The 12,449-nt window shown below is 51.9% G+C and overlaps 1 protein-coding gene and 1 pseudogene across 1 annotated transcript; one reads left to right on the top strand and one right to left on the bottom strand.

The window, feature by feature from the left end:
• The first annotated feature begins 492 nt into the window (after nt 1–492).
• On the top strand, nt 493–2,042 carry LOC119267530 (putative cyclin-dependent kinase F-2). Its single transcript, XM_037548927.1, has one exon. The coding sequence runs from the start codon at nt 816–818 to the stop codon at nt 1,959–1,961; it is 1,146 nt and encodes a 381-aa protein (XP_037404824.1). The 5' UTR covers nt 493–815; the 3' UTR covers nt 1,962–2,042.
• Nucleotides 2,043–2,118: 76 nt separating this feature from the next.
• On the bottom strand, nt 2,119–3,319 carry LOC119267529 (annotated as a pseudogene).
• Between the last annotated feature and the right edge of the window lie 9,130 nt (nt 3,320–12,449).

The following is a 12,449-nucleotide window of genomic DNA, read 5'->3' as shown; positions in this document are numbered from 1 at the left end:
CCTCCGGGATCGGCGATGCCGTTTATCTAATAAAGATTGCTACGGAGGTTCTTGTGTTCATTAAGGATTATCGTGCTCTGGTTTGAGGCGTGGTGATCTTCATCACGTTGCTTGCTGGACTTGTTTCCTCATCTTCAAGTTACGTGGATTACTTTCGTGATTAGAAGTTTTTCTATTTGATTGTTTTGCGGTGAAAGATCGGGCAAAAACTATAGGATCATCACGATTGATCCTTATTACAGGAGTAGGCATACCAACACGTACAACAACAAAAATTCAGAGAGAATGTTGCAGCAACCATCAATTTTTTTTTCATGTCGGAGTGATCCAGCAGCAGGCCGTAACGGGTCGGGGGCGATTAGTTTAGGTGGGCAGGTGGAAATCACATCACGGGGGAAACCAAATTCGACCGAGAAACACCAGTTGAAATCAGTTTGATCATTTTTCCAACTCGATTCATCAGGACTAATCAAAACAGGTGTCAATCAAACATAGGACAGAAAATCGACTCAGACTGAATTCGGCTGGAATTTGGACACTCCCTAAAGTTTTTCCCATCGAAAAAGAAGCGCAGGCAGCGAGGGAAGGAAACGCGTTCCGCATGCAGCTCCGATAGAACGTCGGAATCCGAGTCTGGGTATGACCGCACGAGTGCCCAATTCGTATCTCAATTTTCTTCTGTATATAGTGAGCGAGCCCCCGTGCCCTCGTCGATTTTCTTCCCGCTGCCTCCTCCTCCATCTAGAATTTTAGATCCTGCGCGCTTCGCCGCTCCCCTGCCTCTGGAAGCTCTGTTGAGCCCGCGGATCGACCCGATGGCCGCCACCAAGCGATCTGCCGCCGCCGTCGACGGCCACGCCAACCGGCCGGGAGCAACCTGCGCCAAGAAGAGGCGCATCACCGGAACCACCGGGGACTACGATCACGAGTCCTGCCTGGGCGAGGGCATGTTCGGCGTCGTCGACAAAAGGCGGCACCGTGCCACCGGCCAAGTCGTCGCCATCAAGTCCTTCCGCGACCCGCGCAAGAAGGACGCGCCCGCCGACGCCCAGGAGGTGCTGCGGGAGGCCCGCTTCCTCGAGGCGTGCGGCGGCCACCCGCACATCGTCGGCTTCCGCGGCGTCGTGCGGGACTACGTCACCGACGAGCTCTGCCTCGTCATGGAGTACGTCCAAGGGCAGAGCCTCCACCGCCTCCTGACGGAGAGGCGCGGCCGCGGCGGGCTCCCGGAGGCCACGGTGCGGGGTTTCATGTGGCAGCTCCTCTCGGCGGCCACCGAGATGCACCGGCGCCACGTCGTCCACCGCGACATCAAGCCGGCCAACATAATCGTCGGAGAAGGGGAAGGGACGCTCAAGCTCTGCGACTTCGGGGTCGCCCTGTCCATGTCGGAGGCGCCGCCGTACCGGCCGGCCGGCACGGGCAAGTACCGAGCCCCCGAGATGCTGCTAGGAAAGCGGGACTACGACGCCCTGGTGGACTCGTGGTCGCTTGGGTGCGTCATGGCGGAGACCATCTCCGGCGAGAGGCTGTTCGACGAGGACAACTCGACCTGCCTTCTCCGAAGGATCTTTGAAGTGGTCGGAATGCAGGACGACACAACCTGGCCGGGGTTCACGTCCCTGCCGTTCGCGGACGCGGTGCTGCCGCCACAGTTGCCGACGGTGCAGCGGAGCAGGCTGCGAGAGCTGTTCCCGGAGGATACGCTGTCCGAGGAGGGGTTTGAGGTCCTGAGCGGCCTGCTCGCCTGCAATCCCGACAAGCGGCTGACGGCGGCCGCCGCGCTCAAGTTGCCCTGGTTCGCCACCATGGCTGCGGACGCCCGTCCCCCCGCTTCTCCTCCTGCGGTCGCTGCGATGACGGTGTCCATCAAGGTGGAGGAAGTAGAGGTCGCTCCGACAGCGCTACGCAGAAAGAAAGTGACTGCAAAGAAATATCTGTCATTGTTTGTAACAAGATAGATTGTCTACCTGGAATTTTTCTCTATTGTTCAGAGCGCATGTATACCAGTGCATCAACGCCTGATTTCCAAAATTCATTGCACGTGCGATTGGAAGCTTGAAAGCTAGCTTCCTGATTCCTTCCATTATCTTTCCACCAGACCTGGCGCCGTCGCCTCTAATCGTCGCTCGCCGTAGCCTGCCAGTCCGTGCAAGTCGCTTGAAATCGTTCGCCTTCCTGCCGTGCCAACTTTTTATATATTACTGAGGTTAATATTTTGAACATTTTCCAACTTATAAGAGCATCCGTTGTGCCGCCCAGGGACGTTTTTTCGTCCAGCTCGGGCTGGGCCGACGCAAGTTTTTGGCTTGGGGGGCAAATATTTCCAGCCGTGTCCACCCCAAGCACCTCTGCTCCTTGACGAGGAGGACGCGTGGCGGGCAAGGAGGAAGCGGCCGGGCGCCACCGCTCCTTGAGCTCGCCCCGCGGCGGCTCGGGCACGCCCAGGCCGGCACGCGACGAGCAGGGCGGCGACGGCGGCGCGCGGTGAGCAGAGGGCGGGTGGTGAGGAGGCAGAGGCCGGCGCGCGGCCAGGAGGCGGTCGCGACCAGCGGTGATGAGGAGGCAGAGGCCGGTTGCCGAAGACGTCGTGCGTCCGGAGTGTGGCATGCGGGCGCGGGCACCGGCCCCCTCGAGCAGCAGCGAGGTGAGCCGCGGTACGCGGGCGAGGCGAGCTCCCGCGGGATCCGGGAGGCCATGCTCAGTGGGTCCGCCTCGGCACGCGGCCTTGCTCACGGCGGCTGCGGCGCGCGTCGTCACCGACACCACCGGCTTCACCTCCTCCTCCTTCTCCTCCTCCTCCAGCACCGTCGCCATCTTCTTCGACCGAGTCCGCCTCGGCGCGCAGGCCTTGGTCACGGCGGCCGCAGCGCGCATGGTCATCGACACCACCGGCTTCACCACCTCCTCCTCCTTCGGCACCGTCTCCATCGGCATCGCCATGGCCGGCAGCACGGCCACATGCGCTTCACTTGCCTGCGTCGGCATCGGCGTCGGCGGCGGCGGGACGGTGAACGAAGCGAAGCTGGCAGCGGCCAAGGTCTGGCTCTACTCCACACTGATGCCGGTAGAGGAGGCCGTGGCAGAGGAGGTCGGGGACGGCTCCACGCACTCGCGCCTGGAAAGCGCGAGGAGGAGGAGCACGAAGCGGGGGCTGAAGAGGAGCGACCCGCAACGCGCAGAGCAGCGGCGGCCACAGAAGGCGCGCGGGAGAGGACCAAGAGAGGAGCGTGGTGAGGGCGATGAGCTCGCCGACCCGCAACATCCGGACTAGGAGGCGAAGCCGCAGCGCTGCTCCAATGGCGGCTATGGCGGACATGCCCGATGCTACTTCGGGTCTGGGGCGCGGTGAGAGCACGTGGCCACCAGCGAGGTTAGCCGCGGTACGCAGGACGGCGGGCATGCACTGCACGTGGTGGGCCTAACCAGAAAAAGAAAGGAGAGATAGAGAGATTAAAGGCTGGCAGTGGGCCTTTTGCTGCCAAAAAATATTGCCGGCGCCCCAGCTGCCCCCCGATTCCCTGGGTTTGCCTTGGGTGCGCCAGCCGTAGTTTTTGTTAAATCCAGCGCAAAACGAGCCTGTGGGGTGTGATTGGAACACTTTTTTTAACGCCGGTGCCAAAAAAAGGCTCCTAGGGACGTCCCGGGGGCGCGGCTGGAGATGCTCTTATGTGTCAACAATGACAATTAAATATCTTTTAGAGTTTTGGATTAAAAAAACACATTTAGAAAAATTATTCATGTAATTCGGAAAGGTGTTTCACACATTTCGGAAAACAATTATGTAATTAAAAGGTGTTCACATATTCTGTAAAAAGAAGCCACTGCAATTTCCAAAAGTGTTCTCTCATTGAAATGAATGTTCATGTAATTTAAAGAAGTGTTTGTGGGGGTTTAAACTGAAGTTTTAAAACATAAAAATAGGATAACAGTTACCCAAAAAAAGAAGAAGAAACCACTCATACCGCACTACGGTACTAGGTTAGCCCATTATGTGTTGGGGATCGTAGCAGAAATTTAAAATTTTCTACGCATCATCAAGATCAATCTATAGAGTAATCTAGCAACGAGGGGAAGGGGAGTGCATCTACATACCCTTGTAGATCGCTAAGCGGAAGCGTTGCAAGAACGCGGATGAAGGAGTCATACTCGTAGCGATTCAGATCGCGGTTGATTCTGATCTAAGCGTCGAACCACGGCGCCTCCACGTTCAACACACGTACGGAACGGAGACGTCTCCCACGCCTTGATCCAGCAAAGAGGAGGGAGAGGTTGAGAAAGAGAGTCCAACAGTAGCACGATGGCGTGGTGGTGATGGAGTGGCAGTTCTCCGGCAGGGCTTCGCCAAGCTCACGCGGAGGAGGAGAGGTATTGGAGGGGAGGGGCTGCGCCAGGTTCAAGGGTGTGGCCGCCCTCCCACCCCTCCACTATTTATAGGTGGGGAGAGAGGGGGCCGGCCCCCCTAGATCCTATCTAGGGTTGGGGGCGGCGGCCAAGGGCGGAGGAGTGCCTCCCAAGTCAAGTGGAGGCCCTCCCCCTTAGGGTTTCCCCTCTCCCATGCGCATGGGCCTTGGGGGGCTGGTGCCCTCGACCCATTAAGGTTAGGGCGCCCCCCTACAGCTCATGCTGCTGTATTGGATGTGGTGGAACATTTTCCGAACCTCCGGAATCCTCCGGAACCTTCCGGAAGCTTCCCGGTACAATACCGGAAAAAACTGAACTTTTCCCGGAACCCGAACAACAACTTTCCATATATAAATCTTTACCTCCGGACCATTCCGGAACTCCTCGTGATGTCCGGGATCTCATCCGGGACTCCGAACAACATTAGGTAATCACATACAAGTCTTCCTAATAACCCTAGCGTCATTGAATCTTAAGTGTGTAGACCCTACGGGTTCGGAAACCATGCAGACATGACCGAGACAACTCTCCGGCCAATAACCAACAACGGGATCTGGATACCCATGTTGGCTCCCACATGTTCCACGATGATCTCATTGGATGAACCACGATGTCGAGGATTCAATCAATCCCGTATTCAGTTCTCTTTGTCTATCGATATGATACTTGCCCGAGATTCGATCGTCGGTATCCCGATACCTTGTTCAATCTCGTTACCGGCAAGTCTCTTTACTCGTTCCGTAACACATCATCCCGTGATCAACTCCTTGATCACATTGTGCACATTATTATGATGTCCTACTGAGTGGGCCCAGAGATACCTCTCCGTTACATGGAGTGACAAATCTCAGTCTCGATTCGTGCCAACCCAACAGACACTTTCGGAGATACCTGTAATGTACCTTTATAGCCACCCAGTTATGTTGTGACGTTTGGCACACCCAAAGCACTCTTACGGTATCCGGGAGTTGCACAATCTCATGGTCTAAGGAAATGATACTTGACATTACAAAAGCTTTAGCAAACGAACTACATGATCTTGTGCTAGGCTTAGGATTGGGTCTTGTCCATCACATCATTCTCCTAATGATGTGATACCGTTATCAATGACATCCAATATCCATGGTCAGGAAACCGTAACCATCTATTGATCAATGAGCTAGTCAACTAGAGGCTTACTAGGGACATGGTGTTGTCTATGTATCCACACATGTATATGAGTTTCCTATCAATACAATTCTAGCATGGATAATAAACGATTATCATGAACAAGAAAATATAATAATAACCAATTTATTATTGCCTTTAGGGCATATTTCCAACATTATGTACTCCCTCCGTCCCAAAATTCTTATCTTAAATTTGTCTAAATACGGATGTATCTAGTTATATTTTAATGTTAGATACATCCGTTCTAAACAAATGTAAGACAAGAATTTTGGGACGGAGGGAATAATACCCTATAGTCGGTGCGTATAAGCGGCCAATAAGCCGCTCGCTACGTATAAAGACGGAATGGCCCTTAGAGCATCTCCAGCCGTTGCGCCCCCAAGACGCGCCGAAAATCGCCTTTTGGGGGCGAGCCGACGGTTTTTCGGCGTGGAGGCGAATACGTCCCCAGCCGCCGGGCCCCAGATGTCCCCACAGTTCGGCCAAATTTCAGCAAACACAACATATTTAGGCCAAATTTCAACAAACATGACATATTTCGGCGAAATTTAGACGTTTTTTACACGAATAAAATGCACGAAAACCCCCTAAACTACGGGCCGAAGTAGGCGCTGAGCAGGGCGTAGTCGTCGCCGGCGTCGTCCTCCTGCTTCTCCTCCTTGACATGGCCGGCGCCGCTGCTCGACCCCTCGCCCCGGCGCGCTGCTTCACGGCGGTGGCGTTCGGCGATCTCCTTCAGGGCGCGGCGCTGGGGGTCCAGCTCCATGCGCGCGTAGTCCTCGCGCGCCCACTGCAAGGCGGCCTCTTCTTGGTCGGCCTCCTCGGCGAGAGCAGGCTCCGGCTTCACGACAGCGAGCCCCGGCTCCGGCTTCACCGTCGCCAGCCCTGGCTCCCTTTTCGGCTTGACCAGGCGAGGAGTGGCCGAGGAGGAGGAGCCACGGCCGCCGTCGTTGATGACGAGGCCGGCGCCACGGGTGCGCCTACCGAGCGGCATCTCGGACGGCTCTGGCTTGACGCTGACAAACGCCGGCGCGTCGGAGGAGTGAGAGGAGGATCGGGAGGAGGAGGAAGAGGAGGATGACCATCCCATCATCCTCCTCGGCAGCCAGCGCCGCCGCTCCGAGTGGTCGGGTACTCGAACAGCGGATCGTTGCCGCCATCGAGGTGCGCGAGGACGCCGCTGAGCGTGCGGCCCGGGACGCCCCACCACAGGCGGCGGCCCTCGCTGTTGTCGCGGCCGCGCGGCGCCGACGCGTTGTTGGTGGAGGCGAGCCGCACCTCCTGCTGGCGTTCGAAGTACGCCGCCCACGCCGCATGGTTGTCGGCGGCGTACTCCGGGAGCGCCCGCTCCGCGGCCGTCAGGGACGCCCGCGCACGCTCGATCTCGGCGTGGAAATAGGTGGGCGCCTCGGGGACGGGCAGAGGGGGGACAGGGACCCCGCCGGCGCTGAGCCTCCACCGCGACGGAGCGCGTACGTCGGGTGGCGCGGGGTAGTTGGCCTCGTGAAGGAGGTGGGCCTCCCACTCATGCAGCGAGCGGCGACCGAAACCGTTGGCCGCCGCCGCGTCGCCGGGGTACCTCGCGCTCATGGTTGCCGGGGGGAGAGAAGGGCTCAAACGCCAGAGAAAGGGGAGGAAGTGCGGCAGCGAGGGAGGGAAGGATTGGTGCCTCACCTGCGTGGCCAGGGGCGGCTTTTATAGCGGCTCGGGGGCGGCCGCGTGTGAACGCGTGACGGAAGGCGGGGCGGCGTCGCCGCACTTCGCCGCCCGTGAATCAATGGCAGGCTGACCGGCGGCAGCCTTGGCATTGATTCCCCGCGGGAAAACCGAGACGATAAGGACGACCAGCTTTCGTCTCGCTGACGCGGCCGGTCCCGCCACTCTTTTGCGCCAAAACGTTCGAGCCGCGGCACCCGGGCGCTGCCCAGCGCGCCGGGTTCGGGTTGAGTGCGCCGGTGCCAATTTCGGCCTAATCCGGCGAAAAACAGACTCGTAGGGGCGCGACTGGGACCTGTAGGGGCGCGGCTGGAGATGCTCTTACTGCGGCCAATAAGCGGCATGTCACCCATGCACACGTGTTATTGGGAAGAGAAATAGAGGGCCGATTTTCTTTGTGTTTTTGCCGCTTTTCTTTCTCTACATTTCCTTTGTTTTCTTATGATTAATTTGTTTTTTATTTTCTAGTTTTCCTTTTGATTTTTATTATTCCTTTTATCGTCAGTATTTTTCTTTTTCTCATTTTAAAATGATTTTTTTGAATACACATACATTTCTACCAAAAATGCTTGAGCACCTTTTAAAATGTAGTGAATATATATTTTAATTTATGGATGTTAACATTTTCTAAAAATGAGTCAGCATTTAAAAAATGGTGTGAACAGATTTTATAGTTTCATAAACACTTGCCAAATTACATGATCATATTTTAAACTATGTTAAAAGAACGTTACTCCTTCTAATCAATATTCATTATCGCTGAGTTAGTACAACTTTGTAGGTGAAATATATTTTAAATTACAAGAACATTTTGGTAAATAAAATAACACTTTATGAATAATTACTAGTAATATTTTTTTACAACACAAATATTTTAGTATTTGCTACATAGTTAAGTAATAAAAAAGTCAGCCTTTTATTTACAAAATGGCAATTTCAGTTTATTGCATTGTACACCCCATTTAGCTTCTGGAAGTAATGCAGTGCTATCGCACATCATACGCACCACACCAAATCTTATAGCGCCTTATACAGTGCAACTCGTACAACAGGCAGGGTGCGACTAGGCCTCGCTTAGCGCGAGATCGTATCAGTGCTCGCGTGAACCGCCTGCACCAATGGCCAGGCCCAGCGCGCTGAGCCACAATCACTCGCCGTTAACTTTCCTTCTTCTCAATTTTTTTTGTTTTTTCCCTTTTTACATTTGTTTATATTTCCAAATATTTAAAATATATATTACAAAACCACTGTACATAAAATTATGAAAAGATCTTAATCATGCATTTGAAAAAAATGTTAACTATGTATAGAAAAATGTTTGTGATGTACACAAAAAATATATAACATTTATCCGAAAATTATATTTCAAAACATGTATATGAAAACATGTTTGTCATGTGTTTGAATAATATGAAACGTCATAACAAAATGTTCCTAACTTATACAAAAAATTTACAAGGTGTAGGAAAAAAGTAGACACCAAAATACATATATTGGAAAAAAATAAAAAAAATTGACGTAGAGCTTGAACTCCTCGTATCGATGACGTAGAGCTTGAACTATACTCCCTCCAAATCCAGGGAGATCGAGCCGGATGAAAATTTATATATATCGTAACAAGCACGTTGAGTAACACCAAAAGTCATGGAGCCTAAACAAAAGTGTGCCAATTAGCTACAGAAAATAATGGACAGTGGCATTGTCAAGCAAAGGAGCACGCAAGCGCATTTGTCCACATTCATCTTCGCGTCACGGTCTTGAAACAGCTCGTCTCCGCAAGGAACAAGGCTTAGCTATCTCTCTACAGGAGCGTGACGGGTCAGGAGGAGCACCGGAGAATAAAAAGCTTTGCTTGCCTGCTTCCCCAAGCATACATTGTAGACTTGTGCCCACCCCACAAGTCGTCATGTAACCATGATTCCAGAGGATGAAAGCTCAATCCGTTGGGTTAGGCGAGCAAGAAAACCAATGGATTCGCACCGCGATTCCGTCTGTGACCGATAGTTGTTAGTACAGGACGCACGCCGTTGTCTTTCTCAAAGATTCTACTAGTAATGATCCACGCATGCTGGTCGTACCGGTTTGGTTAGTCCATAACACGTTCAGACGGGCAGAGGACGATGCATGACTCTAGCAAGACCGCTGGATCATGGGCACCGAGCACGTGATGAAACGTGACGTGCTTGGTTGGCCGATGCGCGGACGTACGGGGCCAGGCGCAAGGGGACGGCGCGCGCCGGCGTTTCAACGGGAGTGGCCCCGCGAGGCGGACGTGGCTTTGGACCCTTGCTCGCCCGCCCGCCCGGGTTGCCCGGTCGTCTTGTTCGGACCCTCCTCGCACGTCCTTCCAAGTGGTAGATAACGATCCAGGAATCCCAGTGATGCTGCTGCCGGCACGAACGAATCTACAGCCAGCGAGCGAGCGAGCTCGGCTAATCATGGCCGTGCACAGCCATACATTATTCCTTGTGGGTTGATAGAGTTGGGGTTTGTTTACGACCCGCAATCTTGGAACCTTGCGCCGTGGTGGTTAGTTATTTTATCTAGCATGTAAATAAACTGTATCCGTTTCGAAAAAAAAATAAACAAACTGTATGTATGCCCGTTCTCTCTGCACGCTTAACCGAATATTCGTTTTTCATACAGGAGGAAAAATACAGCCTGTGCATGACATCACCGGGACCGAGCAGATCTCCATCTCCATGGCTCGGGCTGGCCAGCTTGGCCGGGTGATTTGTTTGATCTAGACATGTTCTCTTTCTTATTATTTTCTGCACGCTGCATCAGCCTGCTTCTACTCCCTGACAAAATTTCTGGCTGTCCAACCATGGTGCGGAGAGCGGTGCCCACCTACGGCAGATTAGTAGGAGTAGTGTACTAGCGTTCATGGGACCCCTGTCTCCAATTATTTGAAATGCTTTGCCCAAGCTATCAAAGAAAGGTGCACGACACCCATGCGTAAAAACAAAATGGCTACATAAGTTTCAGTTCGGAACCATGCCAAGAGCATAGCTCCAAATTTCTATTTTCAGGCCAAAAAAATCCCCATATCAGGTTACATTTACTTATATTATACGAGAAGATCAGCTCAGCAGGAACAAAGCCTATTATCTCTTGGTTTTGCTAAACTTCATGTGCCTGGAGTTGGCTTCAGTCACTTTTTCTTCTTCCCGAGCGAGAGATGGAAGGCCGGACGCCGGAGAAGGAGCCCCACTATCTATCTTAGAGATGTGGGAGGTGCAGATTCGTCGGAGAAGTTGCCCCACTATCTATCTTAGGGGCGCGGGGTGTAGGGGGGTTCGCCGAAATTATACACCGGTGCGAGGCTTATTGGGATGGTCGGGGTGGCGGCCAACAATGGCGGTGGGGGAGCTTGAGGGGAAGGCAGGGCGGCGAGAGGGTGCGCGGAAGCGCTCACCGGCCGCGCATGATGGAGGCCGACGGTTGGGGCAGGACGAGATGGGGGTTGCGCGAGGAAGAAGAGAGGGAGGTTGAAGACGAACAGTGCAATCTGTTCTGGACCGTTCAATTAAGTTCTAGTGGTTCATGTGAAAATGACTGATAAATGAAAAAAATTCAGGTACCTGATGTATAGCCGGTCCAATAATCCTATACCTACGTACTTATCAAGGTAAAGCTGCGTAAACTTCCTAATCTACTCCCCCCATCAAATCACTCCAAATCAGTTTTTACGTAGCTTTACCTAGAATAATTACGTAGGTGTAGCAAAGCCCATAGTCGGTCCTCATCTCTCTGACCAATTTCTCTTGAACACGGTTAGACCGCAGAACAACTTATGTTTGATCTTTTGGACAACACTCACAACGGGGCAAGGCGCACCCTGCCTATATTCAAAGCCACAAATGGGTCGTGCTTCAAAGATTGAGCAGTGCACTGCGGCATGTTATCCTCAAAGTCCGTCCCCAACACAACCGAATTGTTTCAAGCCGCTCCATCAATTGGTCCCACTGTTCAACTTGTTTGAGTTCCAACTTGCAATGACCTTCTGCATTGCTAGAGCCACATCAGCCGAGAGAGAGAGAGAGCATGAAAGAGAAGGAGCCACAATACCACATCAGTCACTCGCAAAAAACCAAAAAAACAAAACAAAACAAAATACCACATCAGTTCAGACTTCAGACATGCCAACTCTAGTAACGGAAAAACTACTTCACCCATCTTCTATATTTAAATAGAAGCTCCCCACTACCTTATTTATCTCGACATGCAGCTTATCCACATCAACAGTCACATGCAGTCATCCACCTCATCAAATATGCCACCTCAGAAGAAAAAAAATCCAAAAGACAAATCATGTGATTTAATGTAATCCGGCGTTAACCTTCCTGAGATTTTATGTAATCATAATAGCACATGCATTTAAATCTGGTTTTTTTTTATCATTTATGCCACTATTTGTGTCCCACTACTCAGTTTTGCCATTAGAAGTTACAACTTCTCAAAAATGCCATCAATCCATGAGATGCTTGCTCAAAAATGCCATTAGATATCTCAAAAATGCCATCGTTATGTTAGATGTTTGCTCAAAAATGCCATTAGACATTGTTATTTTTACGTCAAACCCGTTGACCATGTTTTATGACAAAAATAAGCCTAGACCCACATGTCAGTTCTCTCTATCTCACAATGATATGTGTGGCCCCACTTGTCAGGAGTAACCAAACGAATAATTTTATAGGAAAATAAGAACGTTGTTGGGATCAAGTGGGCCCCATACTTTATTGTAGTGAGATAGAGGGAGAGCTGGCATGTTGGTTTATAGGTATTTGTGTCATTATGACATGGCAAAAGAGATTTGAGATCACAATAATGGTGTTTAGTGGCATTTTTGAGCATGTGTCCAATGAAGCGATGACATTTTTGAGCAGTTGAAATTTCTAGTGGCAAAACTGAGTAGTGGGACACAACCGGTGGCATAACTGATAAAAACCCAATCTGTATATGCTAGGCTCGTCAAGTTTAACCCGAGTATTCTGCGTGTGCAAAACTGGCTTGCACCAGTTGTATAAGAACGTTGAGCTTATCACACCCGATCATCACGTGGTGTCTCGGCACGATAAACTTTTGCAATGGTGCATACTCAGGGAGAACACTTGTACCTTGAAATTTAGTGAGAGATCATCTTATAATGCTACCAC

The sequence above is a fragment of the Triticum dicoccoides genome, chromosome 3A (assembly GCF_002162155.2).
Source record: "Triticum dicoccoides isolate Atlit2015 ecotype Zavitan chromosome 3A, WEW_v2.0, whole genome shotgun sequence".
Taxonomy (NCBI): domain Eukaryota; kingdom Viridiplantae; phylum Streptophyta; class Magnoliopsida; order Poales; family Poaceae; genus Triticum; species Triticum dicoccoides.
The sequence above is the reverse complement of the archived record's forward strand: the minus strand, read 5'-3'. Positions and strand labels throughout refer to the sequence as shown.